General features: G+C 40.7%; 1 protein-coding gene across 3 annotated transcripts in view; it reads left to right on the top strand.

Moving 5' to 3' along the window:
* Window positions 1-26,192, top strand: part of atrn (attractin) — a 175,428-nt gene that overhangs the window by 16,043 nt on the left and 133,193 nt on the right. For all 3 annotated transcript variants that reach the window (XM_028565848.1, XM_028565847.1, XM_028565849.1), the window contains exons 3-10: window positions 2,648-2,761; window positions 3,763-3,891; window positions 9,773-9,969; window positions 17,068-17,236; window positions 18,974-19,064; window positions 20,259-20,508; window positions 21,586-21,769; window positions 24,880-25,034. In XM_028565848.1, the coding sequence (XP_028421649.1) occupies window positions 2,648-2,761; window positions 3,763-3,891; window positions 9,773-9,969; window positions 17,068-17,236; window positions 18,974-19,064; window positions 20,259-20,508; window positions 21,586-21,769; window positions 24,880-25,034 (1,289 nt within the window). The remainder of the gene's footprint in view (window positions 1-2,647; window positions 2,762-3,762; window positions 3,892-9,772; window positions 9,970-17,067; window positions 17,237-18,973; window positions 19,065-20,258; window positions 20,509-21,585; window positions 21,770-24,879; window positions 25,035-26,192) is intronic.

The raw sequence follows: 26,192 nt of genomic DNA, 5'->3' as shown, positions 1-26,192 counted from the left end.
ACTTGACCCAAAGGCAGTGAAACATGGCTGCGCTCTGTGCTGGGCTGTGCTGCCGTGCTCATAGGGACCTCAGTGGTAATTGCAGATTTTTGGAATAGGAGTTTCTTTGTCAGATCTCTCCAGTCGCTCCTTACTTTAAATTCATTATTTACCAGTCACAAGTCTTCTTTTCGTTTCTAACCGAACCTTGGGGCTTCTGCCATTATTCAGTTTATTTGTCTACAAAGGGAGGGAGGAAGAGCCACCACTCGTAGCATTTCCTGTACATCTTGTGTCCTCAACCTGAACCTAGAATACACTAAATGGATCTTTGTGTTCTTCCCTGCTCCTTTTTGAATGATTTCATTTGGCGATGTTAACCAAATTTAGAGCAGACTCTCATGAATCTCATGAATGTCTTTGATCAAAAACTGATTAACCCTCTTTTTGTCCTCGGGCCGAATTTGACCCATTTTCAAAAAGTTTCTATATTCCAAATTTGTGTTTCTTTCAACCAATTTGTCAAAACAATAACGTGGATGGTTCCATGCAACGCTCTTAAAGGTGCTCTAAGTGATGTGACGCGTTTTTTAGGCTACAGCATTTTTCGTCACATACAGCAAACATCTCCTCACTAGCCGCTAGGTGCCTGTCCCCTGAACACACTATAAAATAACACGGTCTCTGTAGACAGCCCAGGCTCCACAAATGCCAACAAAAACAAACTGTGCCAACCTGCACCACGAACCATAACAAACAGTGTTCCAGCCAATAACCGACAAGAAGGAGCTGGTTGATCACTGCAGCAGCGTTAGCACGTAGGCTACTTCCAGCTAACGCTGCTGCAGTGATCAACCAGCTCCTCATCTGAAACCTCATGTTGAGGTTTCTGTTCATTTTCCTTGATTTATTCTGTGATTTCATGCAAACATGGAGCCAGGGTGGGACATAATCGCCACCAGACAAATGCTAGTAAAGTGTGGATGTAGGCGTTGAATGCTTCTACCATATTGCCTGTTAATTATCCACCGCTTATGTTTTTAAAATCCCATTTATTCTGCTCAAGTAGTCAATGTGGGTGGTCATTTTGCAGTCGGCCTCTGAAACAATAACTCTCAAAAACTGAGTGTACATCTAGTTTCGAGAGTGAACGTGAATGGGTAAACAACAAGGAAGTTGAGGGCCTTGTTAGAAATATCAATGCTTCTTATTCACAGTTGTAAAGTAATCTTTAGGTTGGAATTCTAAGCAGAAAAGTCAGCATTGTGGCTGTACATAGAGAGCATAATCTTCAAAATACAGTTAGTCCTGATTCCACACAATGGAAAACTGGAAGGTAGTGCAGGCTGCCAAATATTGACACAGAAATAGCTGTTGCATGGGGAGCAGCATTTTGAGTTGAGCATAGAAAAAGTTTGTGTGCCCAGGGCTTTTATATTTCTGTCTGGAGTTGAACCAGTTGGAAATGTGTGTGTGTGTGTGTGTGTGTGTTTTTTTTTTTTTTTTAATATAAAAGTACTGGGATGCTAGAAGCTGTCAAAGATGCCTGTTGCACCTACCAACTTGCAAGCTGTCTTTGTACTCGCTGGGTCAAAACATGTATTGATTTCCATGTCGATGCATCCAATACAGTGACTGGTATTTGAGCTCATTCTGACACCAGCGTTCGATGTCTGATATTGCTGTTAGAGGGATTTGGTTAGTATTAACCCTCGTGTTCAAAAACTGAAACTGAAACAAAACTGAAAATCAACACTTTTTCAAGTTTTTTGACAAATTTTTCCATGTGTTTTTCAAGATTTTTCACGTTTTTTGAAGCTGTTTCAAACATTATTAGACCTGCAACGATTAATCGATTAGTTGTCAACTTTTAAATTAATCTGCAGTTATTTTGATAATTGGTCAGTTTGGATCATTTTTTTTAAGACAAAAGTAAAAATTTGTTGATTCAAACAGTTTCTAGAAACACTGATCCACATTTTTCACCGTTTTCTGACATTTTAGAGACCAAACAACTAATCAATTAATCGAGAAAATAATCAATAGATTAATCAACTATGAAAATAATTGTTAGTTGCAGCCCTAATTGTTATCGCCTTGTTTGACGCTTTTTCCTCCAGTGGAGCTGCTCAGTGGCCAGCAGATCAGACTGGGGTTGTACTGGGCAGCTTCCAGGTATGAATGTGATCAGATCAGACTGGGGTTGTACTGGGCAGCTTCCAGGTATGAATGTGATCAGATCAGACTGGGGTTGTACTGGGCAGCTTCCAGGTATGAATGTGATCAGATCAGACTGGGGTTGTACTGGGCAACTTCCAGGTATGAATGTGGAACTGTGTGAATGTGATAAGGTCATCGTTGCAAATGAGAATTTGTTCTCAATTGACTTATCTGGATAAATAAAGGTTAAATAAAAAAAATTGCCATTTTTGTCAATCTTTTTTTTATTTTTTTGACATTTGAATTGTACTTGCGAAGAGCATTGCATGGAACCATCCATGTTATTTTTGGGCAATTTTGTTGAAAGAAACCTACATTTCTCATATAGAAAACTTTAAAAAAGGAGGTCAGACTTGACCCAAGGACAACAGGAGGGTTAAAGTAATCACCAACCCAGATAGATGTTCTAAGTGTGTGTGTGTGTGTGTGTGTGTGTGTGTTTTCCCAGGCCCAACACTATACTCCGGTTACGGTTCAACCACTTTGCCACCGAATGCAGCTGGGACCACCTTTACGTGTACGACGGAGACTCCATTTACGCCCCGCTTCTCGCTGCCTTCAGGTACGTCTGCTGTGGGTTTTCAGCTCTTACTACGTGAGCCTGTCTCTGTGCGTAACCCAAACATTATTAGATCTTGGTAGAAGCATGCTGAATGCTTATTGGCTCCCTGACACTGATGAGATTTACTCCTTAGGTGTTGAAATTTGGCGTTGAATAGGGCTAAAGGATTAATCGTTTTCAAATCGAAATCGTGATATCAAAGTAAAGTAGTTTCAAATTAATCGACTTTGCAGTATTCAGTTGAATGTTTGGTGTAACATTTGATACACTATTTTATATTTATCTTATTATTATTATTATTATTATTATTATTATTATTATTATTATTATTATTATTATATCTGTTTTTTCATAAGGTAAATGCTGGAATAATGACATTTCATATCACAGATTATTAAGAGAAATGTGCTATTTTCAGTGGATCTTTCATTTATTTTTATTACCATTTCTTAACATGATCGCAGAAGGTGCAATATGTAGCTAAAAAAAAGAAATCGCAAATTGAATCTTAATTGCAACATCCGTCAGGAAAATCGCAAATCGATTTTTTTCCCCCCAAATCGCTCAGCCCTAGTATTGAATGACAAGGCTTTTTTTGATACACATACTAAGGAGGCAATTCGGTCGGTGCCTAAAAAGTATTAAATCCAGTACCCATGCCTAGTGTGGGCTGGATTTCCTGAAGGCAAATCTGCCTCTACTTTTTCTTATTTTACAAGTTAATCCAAAATGTCGGTGTAATTACTCACTTCTGTCCTCAGGAAAGCCTCTTTTTTTTTTTTTTTTTTTTTTTTTTTTTTTTAACGGCGTTAGAGAAAACACTTGAGAAACTTGATGGAGAGAAGCATTAACAAACCATTACCGAACCGTTAAATGTTTCCATAAATGAGTAGAGACTATTGTGTTTCGTTCACTTACAGCCTGGCCTTCATATACAAGCCATTAGGAGTAAAATCTGTATACATGGTAAAAAAAATGTCACTTTTGCGTTATTTTTGCAGCGGTCTGATTGTTCCCGAGCGCTATGGGAATGAGACGGTTCCTGAGGTGGTGTCTCAGTCCGGCTACGCCCTGCTGCACTTCTTCAGTGATGCTGCCTACAACCTTACCGGCTTCAACATTTCCTACAGGTGAGAGTAACCCAGCATTGAAATAGTTAACCAAGGAAAAATGGGGATAAAGTTCTGTTTTAAATTGCCTGTTGGTTCCATTTTCAAAAGAAAAGTGCAATCAATTTCTAGAATATAATCCAAGCATCCTCCAAAAGGCTTAAAGTCAACTCCACGTATAGGTCTGCCCTCCGAACCAGATGTTGTCTATTGTGTTAGGTTATGTTCACGGGCTTTTCCTTGATTTTGAAATCTCAGCTGTGCTGGCAGCTTCCACATATCAAATTGCTCATAATCCTCTGCAGCAGAGAGTGCGGTGCTGCCAGGCCTCGGGGGTTTGACTAGCTCAGGGTCCACGCCTGCATTGCATTCATGGTTGGGTCAGTCACTGGATAAAAGGATCTGCCAAATGACAGTTCCTTTGATGCCGAGTCCTGAGATGAAAACCTTCGTACAAATCATGGCTGTTGAGATTTATTCGGGTGAAGGACCCACTTCCCACCCACTTCCTTGGGACATGACACATACAGAGCTATCACTTTCCCCATGATTCAGCCTGTGCGCTGCTTGACAGCATTTTATCCAGAGGATCATGTCGGGCTGCTGCTGTCCATTTGCTGCAGTATGTTTTTTTTTGTTGCATCACTACACCATCATCTACCAGCCAGGCATGCTGCGGCATGTTGTTCGTTGGGTTTGGTACTTTTTGAGGGAGGCTGTCATGAATACCATATGGAATATGGGTGGCACGGTTAAACAAAACAACATCCGAGTGTGTGTGTGTGTGTGTGTGTGTGTGTGTGTGTGTGTGTGTGTGTGTGTGTGTGTGTGTGTGTGTGTGTGTGTGTGTGTGTGTGTGTGTGTGTGTGTGTGTGTGTGTGTGTGTGTGTGTGTGTGTGTGTGTGTGTGTGTGTGTGTGTGTGTGTGTGTGTGTGTGTGTGTGTGTGTGTGTGTCACACGGTTTGACGCATGCGCAATGTAGCCTCGTGCCTGCCAGGTACCCGTATGTGACCTCAGACAGTATGGTTCCCTTTTGCGCGAAAGAAGAAGAGGTGTGGACAAGTTACCAACAAAACGTCCTGCCAACCTGTATACTTTTTTTTTTTTTTTTTTTTTTTTACTTTAAAGTCGCTGAAGCGGCTGCTGTTTCAATCCTGTCGGCTCTCTCGGGCGGGGCTGCTCAGTTCCCCCCGCGACTGACGCGCGCACACACAAACGCACACACAAACACACACAGTGGATGCAGGAAAAACCGGAGATGAGACGTACAGGAGGACCTAAATTGAGTAAGTGCAATGATAAGTAAAAGTCCAAGTACTTTATCAAACCGTATGAATGTGTGTCCCAGCCCAGGATAGGAAATTAACTATCAATGTAAAGATCAACAAGCCACTGACAGATATGTTCAAATTTGATTAATTCAATAAATTATAATTTTTTGTCTTAAATCCACCAGCCATTTTCATATTATACCAACAAATGTTGGTATAATATCATCCTGAGCCTTTTTGGTAAGGTCACTAGGAAAACTCAGCCTAGAGTAATTTTATTCTCCCCAAAACAAGTTTCCTTTTCATTTTTAAAGAACTATACAAAAAAATTGCTTCTTTTTTTATGTTTAATGTATTCTGATTTATTCAAAAGACGGAGCTTTAAGAGTTCCTCTCTTTTTCTTTTAAGGATAACATTTTTGTAAGAGCTACACTATAGTTGGCAGTTTGATAAGTGCAAGTTATTTCAATTGATATTCTGTAATATTTCAATCTTTGTGTGCTAAAAAGGCACATAAGTTCCTGTAGATGGCAATACACATTCTCCTTTTTTGCCAAATAAATGAAAAGCTTGTTGTAATCATCAATGTCTTCCCCCTTGCTGTATCAAAATCTCCGCTAGCTTACCTCAGAGATGGACCCAATAATTGTGGATAATTAAGCTATATATCATATGCTGAAGTATATTTCTAGTGTTAAAACACCGTACAGAACCTAAAACTGTGATACGAACCGAACCGTGGGTTTTGTGAACCATGCCACCCCTAATATGGAAGCAAGGAAAGGCAACAATAATTAAAATATTATTGTGGCCTTTTTTATTTTTTATTAAATAAGCAACTGAATACCTAAGTAACAAATACTGTATCCTTAATGTTGAAATTAAAGTGCCACTGAATTTAAATATTATATATAAATATATAGATATATAGAAAAGCACCTGTGCACAATTTCAGATCGATAATTAAAATGTTCAATATTTAAAGAACTGAGTTCAAGTTCCTCAATTCCAAATGGTCATTTTCACAGTCAAAAAATTAAGTTGCTCAAATTGGTAGAAGTTGAACACCAATATTTGAGATGAAAAATTCAAACTTGAAAATCAAGGCTAACAAGAGAAGCAGTCGAGTCTGAAGGAATTGGCCCTATCAGGTCATGTTCAGAAAAACACATTATTTGGCTTTCGAAAATAATATAAAAATCTCAATGGCTTGTTGACGCTCATGTTTTCTGATATAGGAAACCCACAAAAAAACTGACTGGGTCCTTTTTATTTTACAGTTTGTGGATTGGTTCACAATTGGGTATAATATATTCTATACAATTATAACATTTTAATTACTACGGCTTTTCTGTGCTTTCATACACTAGCATTACTTTAGCTATAAGCAAGCAATGTGCCCATCTTTACTATCTATTGTTTTCCATGTGCCATGCATTTAGTTGGCCTGTTTGTTTTTTTTTGCCTGGTACTGATACTCTATCCTGCCATTTGTGGGTCCAGTGTAGATATACTGTACTGATGCTACACCAGTCATGAATGATTTTTAAAAAGGTAATCTTAGGTTTCTCTGGTACAACCTTTTATAAACATAAATACAGTATATAAATCAGTTGCCCACTGGGCTCAATCCCTAACTTTTTTTTGTACAGTAGTCATTACAGACAGACATATTTCTATATTCTGGTCAAGATTGAACTAGTATCTCCTCCTTTTCCCTCTCTGCTGATTTCTTTTTTTTTCTTTGGATTAATGACCAAACCTCCAGCAAAAGGTGCAGCGTAACTCCACCCACATGTTGTGCATTTCCTGCATGATGTCTTTTCTTGTGAGCTGTCAATGCTCATTAGTCTGTATCTGACATCAACTTTTCAGAGAGCAGTTGGGACTTTTTATAGATCTGTGAGCAAGAACAATATAATGAGACAAACACAGAAAATGTATTAACGCCCATGTTTATACCACAAACCTCGCCCGACCCACACTAAAACAGAAATGTAATCGCGTTCCTTGAATGAACTAAACTTCACAAGTCAGAAAGAGCCAAAGGAGACATTTATTTTCTCTGAGCTGGTTGCATCGCCTGACATAAATAGGCAAAATAGTCTAAAAACCAAAGTGAAGCTTGCCCGTTCCAAACATCTGCAAAAGACACAATGGACCCCTGCGGTTTGTCCCTTGTTCATTGGGAGTGTCACCATAGCAATGGGGATTGAGAAACCCAGAGTTTGATGAAAGCAGAGTGCCCGGTCTTTGGTGTCTCGGCGAGGTGGAGGAGCCGAAACATCAAACCATGAGGCTGCCGAAAGGCACATGAAAGAACGCAGAGGGCCCTTTGTGTCGTCTGTCTCGCTCCATTTTTTCCTTCCTGAAGACAAAACCTCCCACTTCAGTCTCTTGCTTTAATGGATAATAATGTTTTCAAAGAGTTTACAGCAAAACGTATGACATTTGGCTTGTTTAGTCTTGTCGTAAACCATTAGGAACATTGTCTTGTACACTGCTCGCAGTGTTTTCAATACACACAGGGCACATGTCTCAGCACAAGTCTGGCAATGTTCTAGATTTTTCATATGGTCAACAGATCCTGTAAAAACACCAACCCCAAGAATGAATTTATCGACGGACTAACCAGTATTGTCTAAGTATCCAGTGCCTGATATATCTTTAAACTATAAACATCAGTGAGCCAAACTGGGTGACATGCTCCTTCATTACCATTAACTCACTCACTGTAGTTTTATATTGGCTCAAGCCTACATACATTGTGCTGCTTCTGTAAATGCTCACTGAAGCCCAAATGTGTATTAATCCGGTTTGTGTTGGGTTTGCTAAAAACTACAGTGCCAAGTTATTTTATTTGGGCTTTTCCGCCTTTTAATGGACAGAACATGTGAGAAAGAGGGGGAAGACATGCATGAAATCGTCACAGGTCGGAGTCCAACCCTGGACCTCTGCATCGAGGCATAAACCTCCTAAATATATGTGCGCCTGCTCTACCCACTGAACCAACCCGGCCACTGCCAAGTCCTTTTATTCAATTTCAGACTTCTCTTTTTAAAATGACAGTATACAGTACAGTAAAAGTCTGAATTTGGTTGCTGAGCGATGGACTAACATGTTGTTAATTTGATCTTTTCATGGGATTTGGTGACAATAAGAAAAATGTAGAATAACACCAACCTTATCCTTTAACATCAAGAATTGAATTGGAGGTGTTGTACATGTCATTAGTTTGTAGGTGTATGTGTGCATATGGTTTCATCTACCCATTTAGCTGAAGCTGCTTTAATTTTGAGATGTTTTGAAGTGTACGTGTTTAAATATTACACTGTTTGCATAGTTTTTACTCCCTTTGCAGGCTCGTGACAGTCACTGCAAGTCTCAGCTAGACAATGATCTACCGCTACTCTCAGGATGAGTGAGGCTACTCAGAAGTGCCATCATTAGCATGTGGATGGTTCTAAAAATAGTACAAATGTTCTAGGACAGTTTTTATGAGGAAGAAAAAATGCAATTTGAAATTGTTTTGGTCTTTTGTGTGTATGCCCGAGTGATTTCAACCCACTATGAACAGTCTGTTTTCTATGGATGTGTGACTCACTTTGACTTTGTAAATTTAGCTTTCTCTTTGTGAAGTTTTAGCAACTGTAGCTTTCCAAAGACTTGTTACTTAGTTTGTTTTCCAGCTGTGGGTTCCTCAATATTCTGTGTGCGTTGCATTGTTGGACAGCAGTTTATAACGTGTGTGTGTGTGTGTGTGTGTGTGTGTAACTCAAAACCTGCTTAACATATGTAGCATGGAACTTGGACATATGTATAGTTAACTGTAGGCTACACTTGAGCAATGATTCTTTTTTTCCCTCCCCCAGCTAGAATTTGTTCATATTTGTGGAAAGCCAAACAGGAACAGAGTCACCCTCTCGGTTTCCGTCTGTACTGACGCCTGAAATAATGTTGATACCGAAGAAGTCAAATGGGATGATTGTGAGATAGTCATCAATTTATATTATATATTTATCTAAAATATACATATTTCTTACCAGCTTTATAGACCTGTATCTGCAACCAACATGACAAAAAGTACTGTTACTGGAAAGAACATGATTCCAGCAGCATGAGTACCATGTTTTTTTATGTTCTTATTTGTTTGATTCAGTTGGCACAAAATGTGTCCATTGGGTGCTAACAGAAAAACGCGTACAGCAGGAAATGCCTGTTAAGAGACACGGAGAGCGTCACTAATGCTGTTTAACCGCACATTGGGAGAGTTTACCATCTGCTCTTCTGTGCCTGCGGTAACTTCATGTCTGCCAGTTACCTCAGCCTCTAGCTCGATGCCGACGGCCCTCTGAGACCAATGACAAGTGTTGAGGCAGGCGCTTGACCAACTGATGATGGAGGACGATGCCAATAAGCAATACCTTCTGCTGTCTGGAGGGGAAATGTTAACATGTTTTAGCTTTAAGCCTGGAGACGGCTGAGGAGCTGCTCGCACAAAAGCAGATGTAACTCTATCGTTGAAAGGCATTCCTGATTTTTTTTTTTTTTTTAGTCTATATATTTCAGGCAGGATTTGAATCCTTGTTCCTCACCCTCTCTGTTTCTTCCTCTTTTCCCTCCCTCCCAGGGTGAACACATGCCCCAACAACTGCTCAGGCCGGGGTGAGTGTCGCCTGAGGAACTCCACTGGTGCGGCGTACTGCGAGTGTGAAAACAACTGGAAGGGGGCCGCCTGTGACGTACCCTACTGCCTGGCCGAATGTGGCTACCCCGACCGAGGCCGCTGCCAGGGAAAGACCTGCATCTGCAAGACCGGATGGCAAGGTGGGCGGGCACTGCAACGGCATCACTTCGGCTGCCAGGGACGTGACCTCTTTGTCTCCCACAATAACCACAATGCCATCCCGTAGGCTTCAGCCAGTGTTGGGAAGGTTACTTTGGAAATGTTATAGGCTACCAATTACAAGTTAACCTATTCAAAATGTAATAGTACTTCAATTACTTCATCCAAGTAATGCTACTTATTACATTGAATTACTTTTTGATAACTTTTCTATGTTCTTAGGAATTGATATGCGATTAAATATAAACTACTCCATATGCACCAAGCAAAATATGGTGCAAAAATACGTCTTCAGTACATATTAGAAGCCCCGGTGTGTCACATCAAAGGTAGGCATGTCTTTATTTAATAGGACTGCTTGCAGTTACTGTGCGCTAACTTGGGTTCAGTTCAGGTTACTTTATTGGTAACCGTAGGTAAACTAGATTTACAGTCTAAGAGGCAGGACAATCTTTAAACTTTGTAGACCACCACATGACATGCATACACACAAAACATTAAAACATATAAAACCGACTGATTGATACCATCGGTTGGAAACTAGATGGTAAGATGGTAAGGCTGAGACAAACGTTATACAAACTTTAGACAAATTTGGAACACTTTACGACGTATACAGGACAAACAACGCGGACGCCAACTCTCACTGCCTGTCGTATGCGTGCACATGCGCCCTCAGCTCTCTCACACAAATGGCATTACATGCACACTTGCATTGAACACTGAAGGACATTTTGCCAAATGTTGTCGCTCTAAACTTAATTTACATACCTGCAGATGATTCCTGCGGTTGGACATCGACACTTCCCACGTCGATAACAATTTGCCCGCCGTCAGACGTTGTTTGCATTGCACGGTTAAGTTCCGTAAATGCTTTTTTAAAATGTTTCCAGCACTGTAACGCGTTTTTATTCATAGCCATAGTGGTAACTCTCAAACAGCTTGAGAGGCAATTTAACTGCTGCGAATTCAAACGGGAGAACCAATCGAAAGCATCAGAATAGCATCAAACTTTACTAAACAGCTGTGGCTGCAAATGGCTAAAGAAGATTAGGCACATGAAAAATATGCAAAGCAACAAAATTAATGTTATTCAACATATAGCCTAACTTTTCACAAAAAATTATTCAGATGTAACTCCCAATGTAAGCGTGAACATTTGTGTAGGTAACTGTAATTTAATCATGGGTCCCCATTCCCTTTTATTTTGTAATGACACTTGTTACTCCCCTACACTAGCTTCAGCAGACCCAGTCGTGCCAAACCCTCCCCTGTGACAAAGCTTCTTACTGGCTCGGTGTTCTCTGTGCAGCGTGAACAGTGGCTCTGGTCCCACGGGTGGGGACATCCTAAATTTAGCTGCCTAGATTCCATTTTATTATGATATTCATGGGAATGCAGTCAGTGTGCTGCCTTTCCTATTTTCAACACATTATGGAGCAGGGATGCTTTCAGCAGTAAAGAAAATGAAGATTTGATGCAACAACTCTGCCAAGGCCTTTGTGTCCGTTTGATACAGAGCTGTTGGATCACAGTCAGAGTATAAAGTTATTTAGATCTGAGAACACACCATATTTAACTAGCCTGGTTCCAGATCCCTGCTCTGCCGCCCACATCTGCCGTTTATTCAGTGATTCATATACACTGGATGAATTGAAACTAAATGTTAATTCAGTATGGTTATCAGGCTGTTATATATACAGTGAGGAAAATAAGTATTTGAACACCCTGCTATTTTGCAAGTTCTCCCACTTAGAAATCATGGAGGGGTCTGAAATTGTCATCGTAGGTGCATGTCCACTGTGAGAGACATAATCTTAAAAAAAAAAAAAGATTTTTTTAACTATTTATTTGTATGATACAGCTGCAAATAAGTATTTGAACACCTGAGAAAATCAATGTTAATATTTGGTACAGTAGCCTTTGTTTGCAAGTACAGAGGTCAAACGTTTCCTGTAGTTTTTCACCAGGTTTGCACACACTGCAGGAGGGATTTTGGCCCACTCCTCCACACAGATCTTCTCTAGATCAGTCAGGTTTCTGGGCTGTCGCTGAGAAACACAGAGTTTGAGCTCCCTCCAAAGATTCTCTATTGGGTTTAGGTCTGGAGACTGGCTAGGCCACGCCAGAACCTTGATATGCTTCTTACAGAGCCACTCCTTGGTTATCCTGGCTGTGTGCTTCGGGTCATTGTCATGTTGGAAGACCCAGCCTCGACCCATCTTCAATGCTCTAACTGAGGGAAGGAGGTTGTTCCCCAAAATCTCGCAATACATGGCCCCGGTCATCCTCTCCTTAATACAGTGCAGTCGCCCGTCCCATGTGCAGAAAAACACCCCCAAAGCGTGATGCTACCACCCCCATGCTTCACAGTAGGGATGGTGTTCTTGGATGGTGCTCATCATTCTTCTTCCTCCAAACACGGTTAGTGGAATTATGACCAAAAAGTTCTATTTTGGTCTCATCTGAGCACATGACTTTCTCCCATGACTCCTCTGGATCATCCAAATGGTCATTGGCAAACTTAAGACGGGCCTTGACATGTGCTGGTTTAAGCAGGGGAACCTTCCGTGCCATGCATGATTTCAAACCATGACGTCTTAGTGTATTACCAACAGTAACCTTGGAAACGGTGGTCCCAGCTCTTTTCAGGTCATTGACCAGCTCCTCCCGTGTAGTTCTGGGCTGATTTCTCACCTTTCTTAGGATCATTGAGACCCCACGAGGTGAGATCTTGCATGGAGCCCCAGTCTGAGGGAGATTGACAGTCATGTTTAGCTTCTTCCATTTTCTAATGATTGCTCCAACAGTAGACCTTTTTTCACCAAGCTGCTTGGCAATTTCCCCGTAGCCCTTTCCAGCCTTGTGGAGGTGTACAATTTTGTCTCTAGTGTCTTTGGACAGCTCTTTGGTCTTGGCCATGTTAGTAGTTGGATTCTTACTGATTGTATGGGGTGGACAGGTGTCTTTATGCAGCTAACAACCTCAAACAGGTGCATCTAATTTAGGATAATAAATGGAGTGGAGGTGGACATTTTAAAGGCAGACTAACAGGTTTTTGAGGGTCAGAATTTTAGCTGATAGACAGGTGTTCAAATACTGATTTGCAGCTGTATCATACAAATAAATAGTTAAAAAATCATATATTGTGATTTCTGGATATTTTTTTTTAGATTATGTCTCTCACAGTGGACATGCACCTACGATGACAATTTCAGACCCCTCCATGATTTCCAAGTGGGAGAGCTTGCAAAATAGCTGTGTGTGTGTGTGTGTGTGTGTGTGTGTGTGTGTGTGTGTGTGTGTGTGTGACTAACTAATCTGATTAAGTGTACCACCCCCTTAGAATTGCTCAACGTGCTGTGGTACACAGCTCATATAAGAAGGTAAATATTTATGAATGAATTAATGCTTTATTTCGATACATGTAAAAAAATATTTTTTTACACAAGCAGGTTAGGTGTTCAGCATAAGTTACCATGGCAATTTAACCCGGTAACAAGTGATCCACCATGGTGATACACAAAACCCTGGGTTGAACCTGAAGTTACCTCGGTAACGCCAAATCTTGATTCGTAGTACAGGCCTTTAGTCAAAAACCCTTCCTCCTCCTCCCCTACCTTTTCACATGGTACATGGATATATTATTTACATATTTCAATCAGATCCCCCCCCCCCCCCAAACCACAATAGTAAACTGGATGGATGGATGGATGGATGGATAGATACTTTATTCAACCCGAGGGAAACTTTAGGCATCCAGTAACTTAGACAACAACAAACACACATGTATCTCACATACATAAAAATCACTCACAGAAATGTAAAGAATTAACAATTTGTGAAGTGATTACAAAGGTCTGGTATGGACTGACCATGTGATGCAATGACCATGACAAGGTGCTATGTTAGAATGTGTGCAATGGTGGTAGTGCAAAAGTGAACAGTGCAGGGTTTGAACAGTGCAATAGCTTATTATTAAATATTAACTATGACTATGAAAAGCGAAGAATGTAAACCTAAAAGAATTGCTTGACAAACAAGAAAAGAAGTAATATACATTTAAGAACAATATATAACAGGGAATAACTTATAAGATGTAGATAATGTAATATATTTATTAATAATAATATAGTAATTTTATAATTTTTGTATCCGTGTCTAATGGTATTATCCGTGTAATATATTATTAGGATAAGAGCTTTCTAGCTATTTTCTTTTAACACATTACCAGGAAAAAATACATAAAAAAGCTTCCCAGTAAATATCCCATGCATCTAAGCGCTAAGCAGCTCCAATAAATTAGTTGGAGGTTTAGTAAAGAGACTTTATCTGTCCAGATTTTGCCTGTTTATCTGGTGATTCAGCTCAGAGCCTCTTCAGCTTTAAGCCTCCACCAGTATTATCCGAGCTCCCGCTGCCCCCACAACATCCGTCTGCTGGAACCTGATGGACTTCAGATTAACTTTTTGCAGGATCAGCCTCCTGATCTTTTCGGCGAAGTCATAAAATAGTCTTTTTTTTTTTTTTAATACGGTGATGACCAGACGCTACTGTATTCCTTTTTGAATCTGACCATATTGGCGTTCTAACAGCTCTATCAGTTCTTAAATGGCTCCACTGCGCCACTCTGCACACTCACAGACAACGGTTTTATTTAATTGCAGTTATATCAGCAGCTCCATGTGCTTGCCATCTAATTACCAAGGCTGAGGGAGTTGAGGAACAGACTGGCATTTTCTTTAGCCTTTATTACCCTGTTATGGTGTGTTAGCCGAGGAATAGCACACTCAGTGTACTCGGTGCTGCCAGCTCCCCAAATTAACTCATTTTCTACACAGACCAGTGCAAAAGCAGACAGATGTCGGTTTAGTCAAGCCAGCCTTGCATTTAATCTCTTTCACAGATGTGTAGCTTACAACAAATCACTTCAGTCTTTAAGGGAAGCAATGGCTGCATTTGTTTTTATTTATTGAAATGCCACCAAGGTGCAAAGGTAACTTGGTTTTCTAATTGTACTGAAAGAATATTAGCCACCAGGGATTTTTCTCAGCCACTGAACAAAACAAAAAGCGGAATGGGTTGTTTGACCTTGATTGTCACAATGAATCACAACCCTTCCTTTCCCGTCACGTGGCCACTTATGCATTATTTCCATAATGATCAATGAGGAACTCCCCCAGCGGTTAACATCCTGTTTCTGCTGTAAGATGGAGTGATAGCACTGATTGGCTGGTACATGTTTTATTCCAGGCAGGTTTTATCTGGCTCTTTCATCAGGTAGGATGGACAGACTGTAGATGAACAAGACCAATAAACTCCCCTTCTTGAGTTTCTGTGTTCAACACTACAGTATCTTCAATTCCGTTACACATATACTATCAAGTGCATGAGGCCCATTTTTTTTTTTCTATTTCTGACTCTGCAGTTGTTTGCCAAAAAACATCTCAGAATCTTTTTCCCTTCATTGAGAAGGGAATCCGGTTCGTGCTTCCATCATTGTTCTTGTCACGTAACGGGGGAAAGCAGCTCTGGCCTGGGCTGTCTGTATTAAAAACAGTTATTCCACTCAAATGAGTAAAGCCTTAAAGGTACACTGTGTAGTGCTTTAAGTATTTTATTAGCTAAAATCAGTGTCTTCATTCATAAATATGTCCTCATTGGTGTAAAATGACCTCTGCCAATCTTATCCTCGTAAGCGAAGAATTTCTTATCTGTATTTACATTGGACGGGCAAGTCCAAGGAGGCTTCCATGTCGTTCCGCCGTTTTGAAAAACTATAATCGCTGAGAGGGACATAAAGCTGAGAGGGACATAAACCTGTCTAGCTAATCCATAACGCGTTTTGAAACTGAAACCAGCTGAAACGGAGAAGGAGATCAGTCAGAGGCGCTTGTCGCCACCCCGGGAAATTTGAAAGCCTGCACTTTAGTTCATAATGGAGGATCAGACTTATGCCGAGCCACAGGAGAAGGAATCGTCGTTGCCAAAAAAGCGAAAATTGGAAGACATGTTGTCATAGCTTCTTGGTACATAACTGCCGTAGTTGCAACACGCATTTGAAAAAGCGAGGCGCTAGAGAGCACTATTCGTTTGAATGCAAAATACAATTTCACCGCTAAATGGGATAAATTCCTACACAGTGTACTTTTTTAATAGTTTATTGTTTGCAGAAAAAAAGGTTAACCAAGTGGCAACGGTGCTGAAAAATGAAGCAAATGCAGAACTTCCAAAACCTGCAGTTCATTGAGTGGCCATTTAAGGCTGGCTCCAAAATGGAGTCAGTCCCCACAGACCTCTATGTTAAAATGCACAACTTTAGAAATAAACATGTTTACAGCCTGGTACTAAAAACTGTTTAAGTCTCCATAGCGAAGTCCTGCCTTCATAGCAACTGTACGGGGGTTAATTATATTCAGGCTTAAAATTACGCATAACGAAGGGCGTTCTGCGTGACATGGGGGGTGGCGAGCGTAGACTGCAGGCTTCATTCAGCCCGCCATTGCTCCATCCACGCGGCAGGCATTGCCAAGATGGCGACGGTCTATGCTCCAAACAAAGTCAATGTTCTGCAACGAAATCCATTTTTCCATACACAGCGGACAAATTCGCAGTTAAAAAAACTTTAGGAAACTACTTTCTAATGCTAAATTACTCCACACCTGCATAATCAGTCTGTTATATAAAGGCTTTAAAATACTTCTTTAACTTCCCTTTCCCCTCTCGCTTTCATAATTCAAGAGAAATCAATAATGGATCCTTTTTTTGTTCACCTACACAGTCAATTAATGGAAACTTTTTGTACCTTCTGCCTAGCTGCAGGACATTAAAGTGAAATAATGAAGCCTGTGAAAGTGCAATCCTCCTTTTTAATGCAAGAACTTTTTCTTGTTTTTATGCGGATTCTTTTTGTTGTTATTTAATCTTTCAAGGCAGTCTGTTTCTATGCTCCCCTAACAGGTCGGGGCTTGTTTATCTTGTTTATCATACACCAGTGCAAAAAAAAGAAATCAACCGAGCTTCCTTATTCATTTAATCTCCTGTGGAGCCCTGACTCTGTGGCATTCTTCCCTCCTCAGGTCCAGACTGCCTGGTCTCTGTGCCTGCCAACTCCTCCTTCTGGAGCCGCGAGGAGCACGCCGAGCCCGGGCTGGCCAGGGCTTCCCACAAGGCCGTGGTGGACCAGGGCATCATGTGGGTCATCGGAGGCTACGTCTTCAACGCCTCCGACTATCACATGGTCAAAGCGTAAGTACTCTCCCCTGTGAGCATCTACACACTTTTTTTTTTTTTAAGGCATTTGGCTGCTCCTCTCATCCAACAGAGCTGCGAGACATGAGTCCTGCTGTTGCTACGCGACATGGGAATGTGCTTTTGAAATGGTGTCTCGTTGCAAAGATTTGAATATTTCTTTTTAGCTTAATACTTGTCTGTCAGGAAGTCCTTTGGCTTCTTCCTGCTGGCACGGCCTGTTGAAAATCAAGTAGAGGAACGCTGCTCTGTGTTGGGCACAGTGGGTGAAGGATGTAATTAAAACCATCAAATTACAGGATTACCTGATGCTCCTCATCCTGAACTCCACCGAGGAAGATGGCACTTATTCCCTTGGCTCATATTTAGATTTTGTGGTTTGCAGGCACGCCAAGGCCCTTTTTATTCCTGTTCACTGTCTCTCATATGAGACTGCATAGGAGCATTCTTCTCTACACAATGCCTTGTGTTTGTTACCTTGACATAGTTGGATTGGACAGTAGCATCCAACTACTACTTAGTGCAACTGTTTAGCTTGTTCATGATGTAGCTGCAGTGTTGCAAGTATTTCTAGAACAATGTTTTCTTAAAGAAACATACCTCCAACCTAAAGGTATTCTTACCTAATGAAGCATGTAATGAGCGGCATTTCTCTTTTCTTTTTGATAAGTAGTTTGATGAGGTTTACGTAAGAGTCCATTAGAAGTTGGAGCTTTGATTGAGGCACATGCTGTATCCTTGCACCGTTGTACTTCTTTTTACCACAGTCTTTGTTGTGTGACACGTTGATTTAAGAAGATAAGCGAAAACCATTGGAGCTGCACCAGCCGAAGTCCCACATGTGCAGCTCCAAGTGAGAAAGAATAGTTATCGGAACATGCATGCATTACATGAGAAGATCAATACCGCTCCCGTGAGCAGCCAATAAAACCTTTTTAAATACTTGCGTGTAAAACTTGAGTGTAAAACATCCCACTGCATAAGTGAGGGTACATGCCCAGAGTTTGTTAAGAAGATCAAGACCATTCTTGTATCCATTTTAGCTAACCGTTTCCCCCGTTTTCGGTCTTCATGCTAATTTCCTACCTGTGGTTGGAGCTACTATATGTAGACATGTAGACTCGGAACACTGTAATCCATTTTCTAAGCAATGGTGGAGGAAGTATTCAGATCCTTTACTCAAGGAAAAGTACTAATACCACACTGTAAAAAAAATAATCATCATGCAAGTAAAAGTCCTGCAGTGAAAATGTTACTTAAGTAAAAGTATGTAAGTATCATTAGGAAAATGTACTTATACTTAAGTATTCAAAGTAAAAGTACTCAATGCAGCAACATTCTCACATTTTTTTTACATGTCACAAACATGTAAAATAGAAGTAAAGAAAGACAAAAAAGAAATATGTGTATGTATGTATACGTGTGTGTGTGTGTGTGTGTGTGTATATATATATATATATATATATATATATATATATAAATATATAAAAAAAAAAAAAATTGACAGTTTGTTTGAAACTTTTAACAGTAGGTCTTCTCATATTGCCATTTACACTGTAGTGCCAAACATGGCCTCAGACAAGACATGCATTGAAACACAACATATTTGCCAGTATTCCCTGAAGCTGCCCTTTCTTGCTATGAAATCTATATGCAGTTGCCCTGTTTTAAAAAAAAAGTCCTTCTTAAAGCTGTTTTGTCTTTGCCATCTAAAATTTGGTTTTCTTTTTGCAGATATAACGTCAGTAGCAAGAGCTGGCTGACCCTTAACCCCTCTGTGCACACTGTGACGCCGCGATATGGCCACTCACTGGCTCTTCATGAGGTATGTGGGGGGGAAGTAAATGATATCTACTGTGAACCAGGTATACACTAAGACATTATGACTCCATACTGTTCATTGCACTTTCATTATAGCACATTTTACATGCATGTGTAGCTCTCTCAGTGTAATGTGAAACATGCTTCGAAAGAGAAAAAGCAAAGAACAGACGGCAACTAAATTAAATGGAGGCACTAGCAGAAATATTATAAGCTCCCCATCCTTTTTTATTTAGTAGTAGTGTCTGTCTGTTGTCTGGAACTAATATATAAAGCTCTGGGTTTTGATAGGCCGCAGTGAAGTGGTGAAGCAGTTTCTTCTCGGCCAGAAAGACTGTTAGGAGGCCGCTGATGGAATAATAAATTAGAGAGAGGAGGATTCAGAGGAAGACGCAGTCCGTCTGCTCTGTGGTTTGAGAGAACGGAGTCTGAGCTGCAGAATGTTTTGTAATACACAAATTGCATCACGATGTCTGAATTGGTCTTGTACAGTAAGTCAATCTGGGCTTGCAAGACAAATCAATTCCAGAACTGAACAGATCAATTATGAAGCTCACAAACTGAATTACAACTACTGCTTGTAATAACAACCTCAAGGACCATGTCTTGAGTTTCTGTGTTCAACACTACAGTATCTTCAATTCCGTTACACATATACTATCAAGTGCATGAGTACATTTTACCCATAATTACCCTCCAGACTTAGATTGTCTTCAGGAAATTAAGTTGCGGTGGCTCAAAGTCAAATTGAAGTCATAAGTGTTTCAAATAGCATAGCTCTTGCTAAGTGCAAGAAATACAAAGTTAAGTAAAAGTAAAGTGAGATTAGGTTGAAAAGATTATGTTGCAATAGAGTAACTGTGGTTATTTTTTTTTTAAAACCCAAGGACCGAAGGAAGGTTATTGGCGCTCAAGTTGTTTTCTTTTTGGAGAATCCCTCAAGGTTTGTGCTTGTGTTTAGGTTTCATTATTAGATTTCATTAGAATGATGGTTCATGATCACCGTTGTGTAACTGTGCTTTGTAATCTGGGCTTTGGTTCAATCATAATGAGGATACAAAGTGTATCACAGGCCTAGCCTGCTATGTACTGATGCTAAGACCCCTCATCTGGACAAACCATGTGTGTCTCAACACATTTCACATTTATGTATTTATGGATCTAGTAATGCTCCGCTGTTTGTCTTTGTTTCCTCCAGGGGAGGATCTACATGTACGGAGGAAAGATCGACTCCACAGGGAACGTGTCCAGCCAGCTGTGGGTTTTCCACATCCAGAACCAGACCTGGGTCCTCCTGAGCCCCCGGGCCAAGGAGCAGTATGCCGTGGTGGGACACTCGGCGCACATTGTGCCCCCTGTCCAGGAGGGGGCCAGTCCCATCATGCTGGTTATGTTCGGACACTGTCCTCTGTACGGTTACATCAGCCAGGTGCAGGAGTACAACATCGGTAAGTGGAAGCCGCGCTGACCGGGACGAGCGTGTTGTGTTCTGATGAGACTGTCGCATAAACCAAACCTCCACAAGTTTAGTCTTCACACCGGACACGTTCAGGTTGCTCTATTTGTACCCGTAGGGACATTTGTTGCGCAGGTAAAAAGTGCAGGGCACCCATGTCACACAGTTTCAGACGCCGCAGACAACATACAATGGGACAATAAATAAAAGTTAGTGCTCAGGTGCTAATCAAGATACTTGAATATCTGATAAATCCCTATGAAAACTGGCCACCATAAAATACATTTAAAAAACAAAACAAAGAATTGTTTATCTTTTCACAATGCACCTAGCCTTTAGCTGCTCCCTAACTTAATAACTTGGCCTGGGTGTTAGTGCCAAAATATATCGGTTTATAACAACAGGAAATTAACACTGGCCACCAAGATCAAGTTAACGAGTTTTGGACTTGGGGAAAGTGTGTTCCTCTAATCCACCAACCCTGTTGGCAGGCAACCAAACCTAATTAAGAGGTTTCATTGTCTTCTAAAAGCCAATCTGTCTGAGGAAATGGGATGAATTTTTCATGAGTGCATGTCCCATTGGCTGTGCATGTCCCATTGGCTCACAAATGAATGGGATTTGGTTATTACCATTACGTATATGATCACCAATGAAGTCCGATTGCAGTTTGATGTTACTTTTGTACTTGTAATGCATTTTAGGAACTGTAAAGTGAGTTGAGCTCTAATTACCTCGCCAAATCCCAGTGGGGACCAAAAACGTAATCCTCCACAGAGACCTTTCTTAACCTAACTGGAGTTTCCCTTCACTTTCTTAGTGGTATTTCATCATATTATGTATAACTCCCAGAAAACTGCAGGTCCGCTGCAACCCTCAGTTCTTTCAAATCAAGGCTGAAGACTTTTTGATGCTGCCTTTTTTTTTTTTGTGGAGTAATTGTTTTATGTATACATTTTGTTTCAATGTTTTATGTAAAGCACTTTCAATAGAAATAAAGCTGCCTTGCCTCGCCTATGTTATCTAGTTTTCTGTTGCTCAGTAAAAGATGTTTTTGTGACCCCTCCAGTGAAGAACACATGGAGCATGGTGTCCACAGACGGTGCGCTGGTCCAGGGCGGCTACGGCCACAGCAGTGTTTTCGACCCCAGCACCAGAGCCATCTACATCCACGGAGGCTATAAGGCCTTCAGCGCCAACAAGTACGGCCTGGCGGGAGACCTGTACAAGTTTGACGTGGACAAGAGGAAATGGTGAGGCTTTCTATCTGGGACAGATTCATGTCAGCAGTACTGTAAAGCAGTGTTTCTCAAACTTTTTACACCACGTACCACGTAAAATATAAGGCTCTCTAAGTACCACCATTATGGCCCACGTTAAAGGTGCCCTGCCACCCGTATTTCATTACTTAGTGGTAATGTCTGAAGTTCTACCATGGACTCTCACATTTTTTGTGGAAAAAATGCCTTGGTAGCGTGGTATAGAAAGCCTACAGGAAGACTCCGCTCGATTTGTGCTAGTTCTCATTAATATTCAACAAGCTAAGCTGCTTGACTCTGATTGGCTAACAGCTAGCCAATGAGTGCCTGGCTATCAGCATCCTTTACCCAGCGCAAATGGACATGGCTCATGAATAGTAATGAGCTCAGGCAACATGATGTCAGACTGACCAGCTTTTTTAATTGGCCTGATTTCTCCGCTTATTTCTTTTCAGTGGCTAGAGCTGACAGAGGAGGTAGCAGTTCATTTTCACATTCACATCACAACACAAACACATTATGGACCTAACATATTTCAAAAAATACAAGTAAAAACGGTTTTGTGTGGTAGGGCACCTTTTAAAATAGAGTAGCATAGGCTAACCTTATTCTGCTACGTACAGTTCAGACAGGAGGGAGGTTTATTCCTAAAAACAATATTTGTTGTCGACAGCCACAGCCACGCTGAAACGTTACTTCCTCCTTCCCGCTCCAACTGAATCAAAATTTGAGGTAACTCGGGTCATATCTCCTGACAGCTTTGCATCATTTGCTGCTAGCAGGTGCTGTGGAGACTTCCCCGCTGATGCTTAAGTAGCAACTAGCGCTTGTGCTCGTCCACTTCCGTCTCAAAGTTCTGCTTGAGGTATTCTCCTCCTCATCAGCACTTCTCTTCCTTGTACTTCCTATTTGGAGCCACGATTGCAGTGTTTTTGAACCGTTCTTTTTACCTCTGCTTGCTATCTTGCCATCACATCTAATTATTATTTATGAACGTAACTATGTAGCATAGCAAGCTGATATAGGAAAAAAAATACTTAATGTAATTGCTTTTAACTGATTATATTTGAAAGTATTACTATTGTTTTTAAATTAATAATATAGCACCACTGGAGGCAGCTCGTGTACCACCATTGGTACTTGTACCACAGCTTGAGAACCAGTGCTGTAAAGTATTGCACAGTGACACACAGGAATGTTGTACAGTGTAATGTGATTGTGCCATCTTCAGCATTGCTCTATACACTGACAGCCAGCTAAACTCTCTCCTAACATCAAGACTCTGAAGACAGTCGTTCCCACGTCCACAGGTTTAATGACGTTGCAAGGCAAGTGTGAAACTGTAACATACAAAGACAGACCAATCAATTCTATGCTAGCTTTTAACGTACAATATAGCCTAATGTTCAGAATGTAATGACATCAATTCAAACAATTCCTTTCTACCGTTACACCATATAATTCAAGACACTTTTACAATTACATTACATTTTTACATGTAAACAATATTACGTTCATTCATAGTCCTATGACTTATAGTTGCAAAGCAACCATGCAATGTTAGTCACAGCCCCAACGTTAGTCACAACGCCAGTGATCATGGACATTTCTAATATAAACTTAACACAAAATAACACTGACATAATTATTTAAAAACAGTCAATGAATACATACCAACGATGCTGCTCTAGGCATAAATGTAGACCAAATGTAGCCGTAGTTGGCTTGCTACACTACAACCATGAATCACTAAACCATTAGTTTGTAGTGCTCGTTTACTTCCTAACTACGGCTCACGCGACATAGCGGTTACCAGCTGAGAGTCTTAAAGTGACCGCAACGTAAATAGAGAACTCATTAAGACTTGAGGCAAATTAACTTCTTACTTTTAACAGCTTCTTTATAACAAAACCGTGATAGTGGAGTATGCTGCTGGAAGAATGGACATGTTGTGGTTTTCTCTATACTTTTTAAGGCTTTGCTTTTGCTCTTGTGAAGTGCAGTTTACCTTTACCTTCTCAGGCCTCTAAAATGATTCAGATAAAACAGTCTGAGATGGAAAATCCCTGATTAGACAATCCATGGACATGCATCCTGTGACAAGGTGTCGCAAAAAGGGCCGCACTTCAAATCTCACTGCAAAATACAAGAATGAAGAATGCAAAAATGAAAACATTTCGCAGAAGGTTCATCAGAGCATCGAAACATACGTGTTTCACTGAAATTAGCTCAGAGTCACTGTTGCATTTTAAAATGTTATTTTTATTAATACAAATGGCAGCAAGAAAGATTTGTTGCAAGTTACTGCAAGAAGTCCGTATTTTAAACTCTCCAAGTGTAAATAGATAATGAGGTCTACAGTCTGACTTTACACTGCAGCAAATCTGACATTCAAGGCAAAGTTATGACTGACTCAATGCATTTGTTAACTTTTTCTTCTCTGTATCGACCACAGTTTTTTATTCAAAAAAACCAAACATTTGATATTTCAGTCACTTAAGTTTTCATAATTTAAAATACAGTAAGCTGCTATAATATTGTAAGGCTGAAAAGCATCGGACATATAAACCTTTTACAAATTTGTAACTTGCAAAGTTTTGGCTTTAATCAGAAAGAAATGATTTGGACTTATTATCCGTTTCCTTTTTCCCCCACTACTTCCATACATTTGAAACCTATGGCATTTGTGGTTAAGTATTTGAATTAATATTAACTGATAATGATGTTAGAATAAGGAGATATGCTTGCACACACCTGCATTGAATCTGTATGTTTTGTAATAAGCGATGAACGCTGGGAAGACTAAGCACGTTAGTCAGTTTGGCTCCTGGCATTAAGTGTTCTGCGCAATCAAGTTCTGCTGTGAAAACTGAGACAGAGCAATTGTTAAATCTTGTAAAAGGCTGTATTAATGGTCCGCAGGAAGTCAGTTCTTCAACTGTGAAAGTCAACACTTTCTACGAAGAAAAAGGGGGAAGAAAAACGTTGCAATAGCAGCATGTGGGCATTGCCACAATAGATGAGAAATGAGTCTTAAGCAGCCTGAAAGTAACCTCTATATATACAGTATATTGTATAACAACCATCGCTGTGTGTTTGTGCAGGACCATTCTGAGAGACAGCGGCTTCTTCCGTTACCTCCACACGGCGGTGATAGTGAGCGGGACCATGCTGGTGTTTGGAGGAAACACGCACAACGACACCTCCATGAGCCACGGCGCCAAGTGCTTCTCCTCGGACTTCCTGGCCTACAGCCTGGGTCAGACACACACACACACACACACACACACACACACACACACACACACACACACACACACACACACAAACCGCAGTGTTTTGTTGTCAGACACGCAGCGGCTCCACTGGAGCAAGAGAAGGTCAGATGTCGTCCGCTTGATGTACAGGCGATAAATGACAGCCTCCTATCGTATATACAACTCAGAATAATTCGGTCTTAAATTTTCCAGCACCTAGTCACTGTATAATATCTCCAGGCAGAATGCCCTCGAATGGGACATGGCTTTCTTGGGTAAAGGAGGTGAAGCGGTGGGTTGTGCCTGTTGAAAGTTAGTTCTTTTTGTTTTGTTGTTATTTATATACTTAACAGTTATTTCTGTGCATTTTAATGCGGTTCTGTGCTGGAAAGGCTGGTAGTTGTCTGGAGAAAGTTGAATCTAAATCACTGGACCGGGGTTTCGAATGAAGACGTTTTGACGTTCATCCCTAAATAGGTATTCTGCTCTGTGTACAGTTACAGTCTCTTTAATTAGAAGTCTGATGACATATCACCTGGGTAATAGAGAGGAACACACACACACCTCTGATGTTTATTCTTGCGCTCTTCTCTGTGTACTGATCAGATGCCCTTAATCAAGGTACTTAACCCTCAGTTTGTGCAACACAGCTGCTCCACAGCAGAGAGTGGTACAGAGCCACTCCCCCATGTGTGTCTGTAAGCAGAAGAAGACGAATGGAGGATAGAAAATAAGTTTTTTTTTTTTTACTTTCTTGCTTAAATATGACGATCAAAAGTTGATTATTGTCCGCCGTGGTGTCCCTTTTTTTTTTTTTTTTTTTTTTTTTTTTTTTTTTTTTTTTTACATTCTCATTATAATCCCATTTCAAGTTCTCCGATATGTCCTAATTGAAGTTGGCACAGTTTTGTCAGAAACCGTACCGGCATCCTCATTTTGTAAGCTGCCTGAGGCCCCCTTCCGCAGTGCTGTCAGATACAGCTCATTAATGGGAGGCTTTGTTCCACGTGGATGGGAGGGAGAATTTCCTGCAGGCTGCGAAATGGCCCCAGGACATTCTGTTTTTCTGTGTCATTACAAAGATGATTGACAGACGGCGAAATTTCAATCTCAGAGGCCCGAGCACCCCCCTCCCCTTCTTGTGCAACCAGCTTTTGTTC

This window comes from Perca flavescens, chromosome 20 (genome assembly GCF_004354835.1).
Source record: "Perca flavescens isolate YP-PL-M2 chromosome 20, PFLA_1.0, whole genome shotgun sequence".
NCBI lineage: Eukaryota > Metazoa > Chordata > Actinopteri > Perciformes > Percidae > Perca > Perca flavescens.
This window is presented reverse-complemented; position numbering and strand designations above follow the sequence as displayed.